Genomic DNA, 12,180 nt, shown 5'->3' on the forward strand with positions numbered 1-12,180 from the left:
CAAGAAGATAAACACTACGTATTGGGTGTATTTAATTCTACTTAAATCTACTCCTATCTTTCTTGTCATTGCTATTGTTCTCCTTTTGCATCTTTTATAGGTTCTATTAGTTGTTTGCCTTGCAAATTTGCACATTGGACATTGTTTTAACATCCATAAGACTTAACCACACTAATCACTCTCAATATTTGGAACTCTACCATATGCTCATGAGTAGTGATTGCACCATTGCGTGGAAGAGACTACGGGAACCAAGGCCAGAAACACCCATCGAGGATCCCAACACTTGGCACACATATACAGAGAAACTTTACCAAGTCCCAAACCAACCACCCATTCCAATGCCTTCTACATCCCGACCTACCATTGGGACACTTTTCACGACCTCTAGGGTCACAAAGGTCATAAAGAAATTACAGCATAGGAAGTTCATGGACCACACAACATTGCGAGTAGAACACATCATATATGCGCAAGAGTGCCTAGCTCCCTTTCTCACTCTAATATTCAATCGTGCCCTTGCTGAGGGTTTTCCACCACAATGGACTATGAACATAGTGGCCCCCATACATAAAGGAGGAGACGTCATGGACCCAAATACATATAGGACCATTATGATAGGTCATACACTCGCCAAATTATATGTTGTAGTATTGGAAGCAGAGCATAGCAATTATATGGAGACCTTAAATCTTCGAGCACCTGAACAGGCTAGCTTTAGATGAGCCTTCACTACTATTGATAATATTTTCACACTTAGATACTTAATTGACCACACAAAGGCTCGCAAGAAGAAATTATATTGTTGTTTTGTGGACTTCCACAAAGCCTTTGGCACAATCCCTAGAGAACGGTTGTTTTATAGGCTTAACGGCTTGAAGATACCAAATAACATGATTTGGGCCATCTATGCACTATATGAGCAAGTATTCGAATGTGTATGATGCCCAGGTAGCGTATCCAACTGCTTCACTAATACTATTGGTGTAAAACAAGGTTGCCTCCTATCATCGACTCTTTTTGGTATCTACATTGATGAGATCACGAATTTTATTGCTTGTAAGGGAGGCAACGGAGTAGTCCTTGGGGGTACACATGTTCGTATCTTGCTCTATGTAGACGACATAGTTATCCTCTTTGAGTCTGAACATGACCTATAAAGGCACCCTTAATGTCGTAGATGAGTTTTGCACACAACGAGGATTGGTAGTGAACCTAGGGAAAACTAAAGTCCTTAGCTTCTACACATCGGCTCAAGTTAGAACTAAGTGTCACCTAACCATCTCCCATAGCCCAGTTGAGGTAGTTGGATCATATGTATATCTCGGAGTCACTTTTAGTGCCCACTTAGTTAATTTTTCTATGACATAGGCAACGAAGGATAGACTTACAAGAGGACATGCATCCTTTTCACTCTTAGAGAGACAATGCCACTTGACATACTTTTAAGATCCATAGACTAAGGGGTGGCTCTTCGACTCATTAATGACCCCCTCCCTCAGTGGTTTGGGCTTGAGGGCTACCATCTTTCATGTGGATGCAATTAGAGAGACCATTGGTGATGATGTTATCACATCAACTCCGAAGCAAATCGACAGTACCACATGACATTATTAGAGCTAAGTTCACCTTACCCCCGATGTTAGTAGAAACACTTTTTCAAATTGTAGTCTTTATTCATAGGATACGTAGCCAACCACATGATAAGATATCTCATTGACAAGCTTTTGAGGCATCTCGATCTCTATATGAGTCCGGTTATACTAGCTCATGGTATGACATGATGGTGAGTTGGCTTCTTGCAAATGGTCTTAGACATTAATACCTCCCCTTAGGTACAACCACACAATTGATAACACTTTAATCTCTCATGAGGATTGTAAATTTTCACTAGGTATAAATGGATCACCCCATTAGAGCCACTCCCATCTAAAATGTTGTACTATAAGGAACACTTCATGCACTTCTCTAAGTTAGGTTTCATTACACGACAAAAATATCTAGATGCATTCTTTCCAAATGCACTAAGGTTTACCATTGGGCAACTTAGAATATCATCTCACCAACTTGAGATTGAGAATGGTCGTGCTAAAGGAGTCCTTAGAGAGGAAAGGATATGTAGATTATGTCACATAGAGATAGAGGATGAGTACCACTTTACATGCAAGTGTCCAACTTACGCCGAGATAAGGGCAAAATACCGAGACATACTCGGTTCCTCACCCACCCTCCCCAAACTATTAGATACTCTCGATATAAAGAATCGATGATTGGGTAGACACCCTATTTTATTGTACACCAATTGTCTCATGGGCCAAAATTTGGCCTTAGAAGACATTAATATATCTTCCTTCCTTTCTTTCTCGGGCAAAGGATAAGAGATGAACATAAAATAAATTTGAATTTTACTTTACGTTATCCCTTGGATGTTGATATAAACAAAATTCAAATGAAGAGAGCTTTGCCTCATCGATAGAGTTTCAACAACGTTTAAAGACATTGTTCGTAATGAAGAGGGTTTATAATGAAGGGGTAGCTAGTCCCCTTTATTGAGAGTAGCCCATGACGTTTAACGATTCGGTTTAACGGTTTCGTGGTTCAGTTCGATTTGGTTCAGGTTAATTTTTTTTTAAATGGTTCGGTTTGGACCCTCTCGAACCGAACCGAACCGTTACAGATTGTTAATTATGCTTTTAAGTTAGGGACTCCAATTGCTAAGGACACCATCGATTTGAAAGTCGCGATGATTGGGCATAGGTTGCACGATCCAATTTCTAAACCTCTGTAGACATCAAAGTCTTACGATTAAGTTATGAGTTTGATCGAATACGTGCATGATAGGTGGGTGTGTACATATATATGTATTATCAATATGTATGTATGTAGACGACACCCTCCCCCCCCCCCCCCCATGCATGCATGGTGAGAGTGGGAGAGGAAGAGGGGTGTGTTTATATACATACATACATGTATGTATCCGCAGGGTTTGCATGGCACACACATAAGCAGCAGGCAGGCAGGCAAGGAAGTCATTTTTAATGAACAAAACACTCAGTTTGTTAATTTGGATCCTTAAAAATTGAAGAAGATCAGGAGGAGGAGGAGCAGGAAGAGGAAGAGGAAGATCTCCCTGCCCTGCCCCTGCACCAAATATGGCCAGGAAGAAAGCCTCCGAGCCGGTCCCTGCCGTGAAGGTCTAATTTCCTCCCAATCTCTCTCTCTTTTTTTTTTTTGTTTGTCTTTGTCCCTTCTTTCTTACTTGTAACAGGGGAGGGAAAGCAGAGAGGAGTTTGTGTTTGTTTTTTCTTACTTATATGTAAAAACAGGAAAGAGCAGAGAATTTTGATGTTAGATTTTGATGGTATGTGCAGAAGCAGAAACAGCAGAAGAAGGTTGTGGATCCGGTTCAGGTGTTTGCAGAGAAGGTGAGGGATCACAAGGAATTGGAATCACGATGGGCAGTTCTGCAAGACACTCGCATCGAGTACTTCAAAGGGAAAGACTTTGTGTCCCTCTTGCAAACTCACACTGACCTCAGGCCTTCCTTCTCTTCTCCTACCCCCACTGCTGCTAACACTAGTGTTGGTGCTAATAATGCGGCCTCTAATAATCACAGCAATCTCAATAATGGTGTGGGCATTGAATCTGAAGAGGATCTTGGGAATCTCCTGTTGAAGAGGAAGCTCATCCTTCGATGTGATCGTGTCCTCAAGACACCCAGGCCGGGCAAGACCAAGCTGTCTAAGTGGCCTGCACGCCTTGAACTCTATCCGGTACACTTTACATATCTCTATTCTCCTTTTCTACACTTTTATCCTTGAATTTTCTGGATTGTCTTTTCAGATTAGAGCTTTCCAATGGGCTATGCTAAACGTGTTTATATTTTACTAAAGTTGCAAAAGATGCTGCAAACTCAATTGCATTCACACTAGATGCAGAAATTCTGCCTTTGTCATGCATGTTTACATTTTACTAAAGTTGCAAAAGCTGCTGCAAACTCAATTGCATTCACAGTAGATGCATAAATTCTGCATTTGTCATGCAGTGCACACTTTCTTATGAATGCTCTCCAATAATGTATATGGACCTGAATTAGATACTTCCAGGAGTATATTCTTGTACACCGTATATTGCATTTATTAGGTATTGCAAAAAACAGGCCTGTTCATTGACTATTCCTTTCACTTTTAATATCTATTATTATGGGCTTCAATGAAGCAATGAGCCAGAAAGTATTTCTGGTTCATTTATCAAATGCATACCTTCACATAGTGTAATTTTGGATCCCCAAATTAAATTATCCCAGAAACATAATTATTTGTATGCGCTATCACCTACTATTTGGAACTGGTGATGTGGTATATCTGTAGTTTTCATATATATTATATATATTCATATATGTTGTAAAATCTTTTTAAATCTCCTTTTTCTCTCTCCATGTTGGGGCCTTTAATTTATAAATTATGGCACTAGTTTTCTAGAACTAACATTAGAATGGAATATATTAGTCTTGTAAACTGTATTTCAATATTTAATGTTTTAGGAATTTGTAACTTCTCTTGTCAGGATCAAACTTTCTCTGTTGATGATGCGTTCTTTGCTTGGACTTTTGAAAGGAGGAGACCATTATGGCAAACTGTGCTCTCATTCTTTGTTCCAATCATAACCTTGGCATGCTGCTTATTTCCAGTCTTCCCCCATCCATGCAAATTAGTCGTTCTCTATACGTGCTTGACCTTCTTATCCACCATATTGAGTATTCTTTTCTGTAAGTTGATCTTATTTCTTCTGCAATATATATTATATATAAGAACGTGTTGAAGAAATATCAAAGGAAAATTAATTGAACCTAAAAATAGCACTATGATCCTTTCTGAAAACGAAATTTATTAGTGAATTCGTTCCTGTTATTCCTAAAGCTGGCATGAATGGAAAAAGCCTCTCTACTGTTCTCCCTTGACTTATCATTTGCATCACCATCAAATGATATATAATGTTGGTGGGATTGTTCAGTTTTGCTTTACAGTGAGATTCAAGCATATGATGAGGTTAACTTCAAATAATAAATATACTGTAAATCAGATGTGTATAGTAAAGTCTTACTATACTTGGTTCTTTCTCTGTACTTTTGGACAGCAACTCAGACTTCTTGTATGTGTAAATATCTGCTTCATCCTTCTAGACTCCCTTACCTTTCCGTTATAATTTATTTTTCTTTTAAACTGCCAGATCATGAGATGTTATAAGAGCTTTAATGTTCTTCCCCATTATTTGTATTGATGTGAAAAGGATTATATATAACAGATTCTTTTGTCAAGTGGCTTTTGGAACTCTTGATGCATGCCATCAGTGTCTTTGGTTCTTCATTTCCTTCACTCATTCAAATTTATCAAGACTTTTCCACTTTTTAATCAAATCTCCTTGCAGCCATCAGTGTCTGCTTTTGAAAGTATGGGTAACTTCTACTGAAGATTTGGCAAAATAAAAGATACATTTATGTTTGTGTTTTCAAAACGTCCTGTTACAATTGGAAAATATTTTGACACACAGGATGAAGGTCGCACTTCCAGCTTTGCTTACATTTTTATTTCTAGCACAGTGGGGGAAAATTTGAGTTGATGCTAATTTATGAGGTCACACCAGAAGAATATGTTCTAGTATGTGTGACGAATTTGGTATAGAAGTGGAAATTCTTGTTCATCGGACTGTATTAAACACAATGCGTAAATGGGACTGTTCCAAATATGCCAAATATTTGAACCTTAAGAATTAAATCTAGGCTCTAATCCCATCAAGTGTGGGTCTTCAGCAATATCTTCTCAGCACTTGGTTCTGTTGAACTGTGCCTCTTCAGATATTCTGCTGCAACCACTTTTCTAATTGTGGGATGAAGATCCCGTTTTAGTTATTTTTAATCATGGCACAAACCTGCTGTAGGGTCGTGTAATAGGTACAATTTAGAATTTCTGATTTTTAAAAGAAAAAAATCTCAAGCTGATCAATACAAGGTGCTTGTACAGCATCTTTCCTTGTGCTTAGAAGGTATATAGGATCACATTTCGACAGAAATTGGGGTTTCTGGAACAAGCTGATGCTATTTGTGATTGCTAGCTTTGTCATTGCGGATTTATGCTAAGAATCATTGCAAGACCCTAGTTTTGAACTAACAGATTCCTCATACAAGTTTTGATGGGCTCATACTATACATTATTCCGTGTGCTGGAGATGTTAAAACATATGCCCTTTTATTTTTCCCTTGTTGGAGGTTAGCAGTAAGCCACATTCTATTAACCTGCATTTAAGTTGTGACATGCAAGGTCACCTATTTACTGGATGGCTGTGTGGGTTACTGGAGCTTCCAGCATACTAGGAGAGAGTATATTGACTATGTTTGGACATTTCCTCTCTAACATTACTCTTTTGTCTCTCTAAACTGAATTAAAAATTTAAACAAACTAGAGGGTTGTTCAAATAATGCTGCCAATTGCAGCCTCTTTAAACAGCAGATCTTAGCGTTGACTCATTTGCTGACCAGTAACTGACAGTGAGTTACTTTACAATTGGATGCATGTGTTGATCCACACACATGAATTACTGACCACATGCCAATCCTGCGGTCTACAGGTTGTGGCTCCTTTTGGTCTGTTTACTATTGGCTGTTTGACCATTTCAGATTTTCCTACAGTGTGATCCTGCCTGATTTATTTGGACATTTCTTCTGAACATTACTTCATCTCTCTAATAGTTTTCATCAAACTAGTTGGGGGTTTGAATAATGTGGGTCTCTCATGCTGCCAAGAGCCACCTCTTTGAAAAGCATATCTTAATGGTGACTTATAACTTGCAGTGAATCACTTTACAATTGGATGTATACACATGCACACACATGAATTGCTGACCACATGCCAAACCTGCAGCCTGCTAGTTGCGGCTCATTTGGCCTATAGACAATCGGCTGTTTGGCTATTTCCTTGTGTGGTGGGTAGCAATCAAAGGCTAAGTACCTGTTGTATTTCCATTTTCCCTCCTCGATCAAGCGTTTGATCCAGGCATCTCTGTAAGACGTGACACTCCTGATCCCATTCCGACCTCAATATGTAAAAATAGTTTTCTGGCAAATGTATTGATAATTTTTGGGAGATGTGGTTCGACGTGGTCCAACAGCCCGGACCATTTCAAATTGTATATGCGATTGCCTAAAGGTCAGATGCGAATCTGATATCAGCCCCTCCCTAGTTGCACAACACATGTATTCCTTACCAGCCTATGCATTTATAGTAATCTATGGATGTGAAGTCAGATTAGAACGTTAAACACGCAATACCAATGATGCATAAATCCCTGGTTGGCAAGCATTATTGGAAAGTCTGGTGCTCAACTCTTATGCTCGAGAGAGCTAGGGAACTTGTCAGGGAAATCTAAAGTGTTTAGTTAACAAGACACTAAGAAAGGAGGAAGGACGAAGCCCTTCTTGCTTGCTGTGGATTGCACTAACTTCGTATTGCACATGGAAAGAGTAACTCAAAACCATAAACGAAAAAACAGAGGATGGAGGGTCATTTGGTAGACTTTTTCGTTGAAACAATGAATCCTCTGTCCAAGTACTAACGAAGGTTATTGGGCTTCACTTTGTCTTGGTTTTAAGCAGCCATAGATGACTGGCTATTGCAGAATGTGCATTGAAATTTTTTACTGTGTTTGGTATGTTCCAACTCCTAATGCATCAAAAAGAATGCATTGGGTGGATGCCTGGGCATTGAGAAGTAAGGACACTTCCAAACGCGAAGGCCATGGGGAGATATCATCTGTGATCCGTGGGTTTCCTATCTGGAAACTGTATCCAAGCTTGGTGGGCATGCTGTCTGCTGCAGCTCTGCATTGGACTTGAGAAACTTAGGGAACTGAAACATCATTGTACTAAAGGAAAGACAATCAACTGAGACTTCGTTAGTAGCGGTAAACAGGCAAAGGAAAAGGAAGGGACCCACTTCCCTGGTTCCATGTGAGGGAGAATTTACAGTAGAGCAAAGGGTGGGAACCCTTCCACAAAGAATTCTGGAAAGGTTGTATAATCTGAGAAGTTGATAGCCCTGTAGATCTTTCCTGGCAAATTTGATTACCATTACAAAACATGGATAATACTGTTTGAGTAATGATCACTTTACCTGACTAAGGGGGTCTCCCATACAGTTTGGTCATACAGCTAAGCTTGATTTTTCTGATCCCCTTGAGGACACCCAGTTGTAAGCAGTTTCCTATGTCATTGCCTCTCTGCACCACACTAACCAACATTGGATACCATGTTTCCTCACCATCCCTCATCCCATGCATAGTAGCTATATGCATCATGCATAAAACCATCTAAGAATGTGGCCATTGCTATGGGGCATCGTCTTCCAAACTGAGAGTTTTATTCTCCATACCTTTTCCAATCCTTCGGTATTAGGAGAGCAAGAACTTCGACAACCTTTTCTGATCTTATGAAACTTAGCATCTGGAAATATGCTTTAAAATTTTCAAATTTCTTTCTGCTTCTATTATTCAAATCAATGATTGGTTGGATTTCTCGTCCATCTTGAGCCTTGAGAATCAATGTTGATGATCTTCTATCACAAACATTTGATTAATGAGCTCTGTAGCTAAATACATTTCCTTATTGAAATAATTTGATTGGATTGAACTACCACTTCAGATGGGCATTAGAGGATGATTAGAAGTGGCAGGCATGAGACTATCCACTCTTTAGTCGCATTTGATAGTTATGGTCCAATAGGTGAAGAGATTTCTCCTGAGTAGATACAATTCAGCTACCACTATTGATGAGGAAATTTGCATCATAGAGCCACAACCTTTCCCTTCTACAAGTTTTTAGTCTAACAGGTGGAAGTTTTTGCTTGAAGGGACAAGATCATGGAACTTTTGAGGAATGGGATCTGATTCATTCTTATGATCCACAATCCTACATTTAAGATTGCTGGTGAGGTATGCAACATATATCACTGGAATTGCAAGCAACACAACTCAAGAGGAGGAAATTTAATAAATTGTTCACACTTTCTTGCATACATTTGGAAATGCAGCAAAAGAAACCCAGACACTAATTGTGATCAATTGCTGAATTAGTAGGAAAGTTGTTGACCATATACTAAAGAAAAACCAACTCTAATACTGAGGCTTAAATTCTGTCACCCAAAGTTGAAGAAAAGAATAAATACGTCACTATAACACCATACTCGGGAATGAGACCTAAGAAAGGTTACTAGTTTATGTTAACTCGCCTATGGTTGGGATGCTTACTTGTACACAATGGGAGTGCCCTTAGTGGTATCAGTGCAGCAGTAATCTTTTGAAGTTCTCTGCCTACGTGGATTTTGTGAGTTTTGGCTCTGCTCCTGAAGAGGCCCTTTCTATATCCTATTATGTCCTCCTGAACGAAGAGACATCTTTTGAACACTGCTCTACGAGGAGCTCATAATTCTATATGAAAGAGGCAATAATCCCTTCTGCTGAAATCTGAGACAAGTAAATGAAACATTTGTCAATTGTATGATTTTATTATGTTCAACTTAGTTTGATCTGAAGTCTCAGAATCAGTGGTTTCAAGGATTTGGGTGTGTATGCCATATGACATGTGTTTGTATATATATGTCCAGTTGAAATGAAGAGTCCTGGTATAGACATTTCAGAGATGACCGATATGACTGCCGTATTGCCATGACTATAGTATCATGACTGTAGATAACTATGATATGATTTTCACTCTATTGCTTGCCTCCACATTGTTTAGAGTACTTTTTCTTGATATAGGGTGCCAATGTTCAATATAACTATGCCATATTGGCATGACTATATCATAACTGAAGATAAGTATGTTTGATTTGATTTTCACTCTATTGCTTGCCTCCACATTGTTTAGAGTACTTATTTTTCTTGATATAGGATGGGTTCATGGTTCCAAATGTGTTTAATACCTATATTCAAATGGACATACCACTCATTTCTGGTGCTTTCTTCCCAATGTGATGTTTTGACTGACAGTGCGATTTGCTCTCTTTGGCGTGATATGGGTGCTACTTGGGAAGCGAATCTGGTTTTTTCCTAACATACTTGCTGAGGAGGCATCTTTCAAGGAATTGCTTCGATTCTGGCCTGAACCGAATAAAGAGGATGAGAAGCCTCCAAAATGGACCTCCCGACTTGCGTTTGCTCTAGTTTTAGGCCTGGTCACATGGTTTTGCATTCATTATGCACCTGATGAAGCAGCTCGAACGAGGTTTGTTTCAATTCGCATTGCATTTTTACCCCTTTTATCTTTTCATTTTTGAAGCCTTGATTATTACACATTTTGTTTAATTCAGGTATCAAAAGAAAGTATCAAATATCATCGATGATGTTCTAGAGTGGTCTCCAAAATTGGCCTTGTCTGGAAAGCAAGCAGATATTCCGATTGCTCAAAATGATACAAATATGACTGTGACATCTGATAGTGGTGTGGAGGAGTCGCCGCTTGGAGTTTCAAATGATGCACCGACACCAAAGGGGGAGTTAAATGCTGATACCTACGAGATACCCGATGAAGTTGATGGTGCCGAATCTTCTTCAGAGGGGATTCATACGCCACAGTTTACTATCAACCATGAATAATTCCCTATAATGATGTTCTGTTCCTTGTCTTATGATGAAGCTGATGGATGAATAAAGATGAGCTTCATGGCTGTAAACCCAGTTCCTTGTAATGGTGTTCTGCATATTAAAATGATGTCTGTGAATGTTTATAGACTTAGCTGCATGGACATGAACCCATTCACCATTGGTTCCACGATATGAGTGTTGTGAACACATTGTAACTGATCTTGTTGATCTCGCTTATCGTTGTACTTGTTAGATCTCTTTGAGGTAAGAGAAAGCTAGGAAATGATGGAATTGCATATATGTTTTGGCTTAGTAAAGCATATAATACTCTTTTCAGAGATGTTTTACATATTGAGAATATATTAATTCTCTTATGGAGTGAGCCTCCAATCAGTGATTTGCCATGTTTTAAGACATTAACACAGATTTTTCAAGTAAACGTAATCCAACGTTAGTTATTGGGTTCATAATTTGATCATTTATTTTTATCTAGAGTTAATTGATCTATCCTGCAATTGATGTGATTTAAGGGTTACATCATGCAAACCTCTTTCCATTGTTACTATTGGAGTTGGGGTTTCAACATATAGATAAAATGGTTCGAGCATGTAAGTTGTGGATGCACCATATTGTGTTGTGTGCTAAAAGATTTGCATTACAGTACTCCATACATACGGTAATCTTTATATCTTATGTTGAGTATCTTGGGAATATTGTGGTACCTTTCTACCACCGTTTGAGCAAATGCAAAGCTTCATTTTCTGGTGTACCTTAGTCTCTTTGTGCCACCTTTTTAGCAAGAGCACTATGCATGCATTAGTTGGTAGCCAAACCAACCCAAATGGGTATCTTTGTATCAACTATAAGTTAAACAGGAAGTAAGAAGCAAGATAGTTTAGTTCGGATCTTTCTATGTGCATTTCATATATTGGTGGAGAAGCAGGGTATAATCTCAGTCGCTAGCCCATCGCCTCGTTCATGGCCTCCCAACTCCTTCCTGTGGCCTCAGAAAACAAATACCCTTATGCAACTTGAGTTCTTGCAACCTCACGAGTGTCCACCACACTTCCAAATGAAGTAGCTCCTGCAAGTCCCTTTCAACGCCATGATTCAAATCAGCCACACGAATCAAGCTATCTCTCGTTCCTCTTCGCCAACTCCGAACGGTCTCATGATCAGCTTAATTCTTAGGTCTACCCAAAGTCCTTCGGCCTACCCTATAAGCATGTATTAACTTGGCAAGCCCACTTCAAAATGATCTCTAGTTACCACCAATGGTCCAACGTGTGGAAAGCCTTGGAAGTTCCCACCCTCTTGAAGAACGTCACCGCCATCTAGTTCATGCAGCAACCAAGTGAAGTGAAAGAGAACTAGGTGATCTTCTCGTGCAAAACTTTGCCCATCAAAATTTAGCACTGATGGCATTGCAACAAGAAGCACACGAACCAATTGTCTGATTAAATCAACTCCTCGTTCACGCCAATCCTACAATGCCCGAGCATGTCAAGCTTTTCTTCTTGTGGCCCCGATTGCACCATGACATCACTT

At 39.2% G+C, this 12,180-nt stretch overlaps 1 protein-coding gene across 2 annotated transcripts; it reads left to right on the forward strand.

Annotated features, from left to right (window-relative positions):
- The first annotated feature begins 3,068 nt into the window (after nt 1-3,068).
- Nucleotides 3,069-11,020, forward strand: LOC147857710 (translocation protein-like protein). Of its 2 annotated transcripts, none has more exons than XM_087327045.1 (5): nt 3,069-3,194; nt 3,372-3,773; nt 4,567-4,768; nt 10,039-10,273; nt 10,359-11,020. In XM_087327045.1, exons 1-5 carry the CDS (start codon nt 3,153-3,155, stop codon nt 10,642-10,644), a joined length of 1,167 nt encoding a protein of 388 aa, XP_087183171.1. In that variant the 5' UTR covers nt 3,069-3,152; the 3' UTR covers nt 10,645-11,020. The 2 variants fall into 2 exon arrangements, with proteins under 2 accessions (XP_087183171.1, XP_087183172.1); XM_087327046.1 differs by having other exon boundaries at nt 3,136-3,194; nt 3,375-3,773.
- The last annotated feature ends 1,160 nt before the right edge of the window (nt 11,021-12,180 follow it).

The sequence above is a fragment of the Azolla caroliniana genome, unplaced genomic scaffold (assembly GCF_043228905.1).
Source record: "Azolla caroliniana isolate FFs.n. ecotype wild unplaced genomic scaffold, voAzoCaro1.0.p SCAF_11, whole genome shotgun sequence".
NCBI classification, from domain to species: domain Eukaryota; kingdom Viridiplantae; phylum Streptophyta; class Polypodiopsida; order Salviniales; family Salviniaceae; genus Azolla; species Azolla caroliniana.

Excerpts from the sequence above, each read along its gene's own strand:
- LOC147857710 (XM_087327045.1), top strand. The coding sequence starts at position 3,153 with ATGGCCAGGAAGAAAGCCTCCGAGCCGGTCCCTGCCGTGAAG. Across the intron at positions 4,769-10,038 it reads CATATTGAGTATTCTTTTCT|TGCGATTTGCTCTCTTTGGC; the intron begins GTAAGTTGATCT and ends TTTGACTGACAG. Across the intron at positions 10,274-10,358 it reads GATGAAGCAGCTCGAACGAG|GTATCAAAAGAAAGTATCAA; the intron begins GTTTGTTTCAAT and ends TGTTTAATTCAG.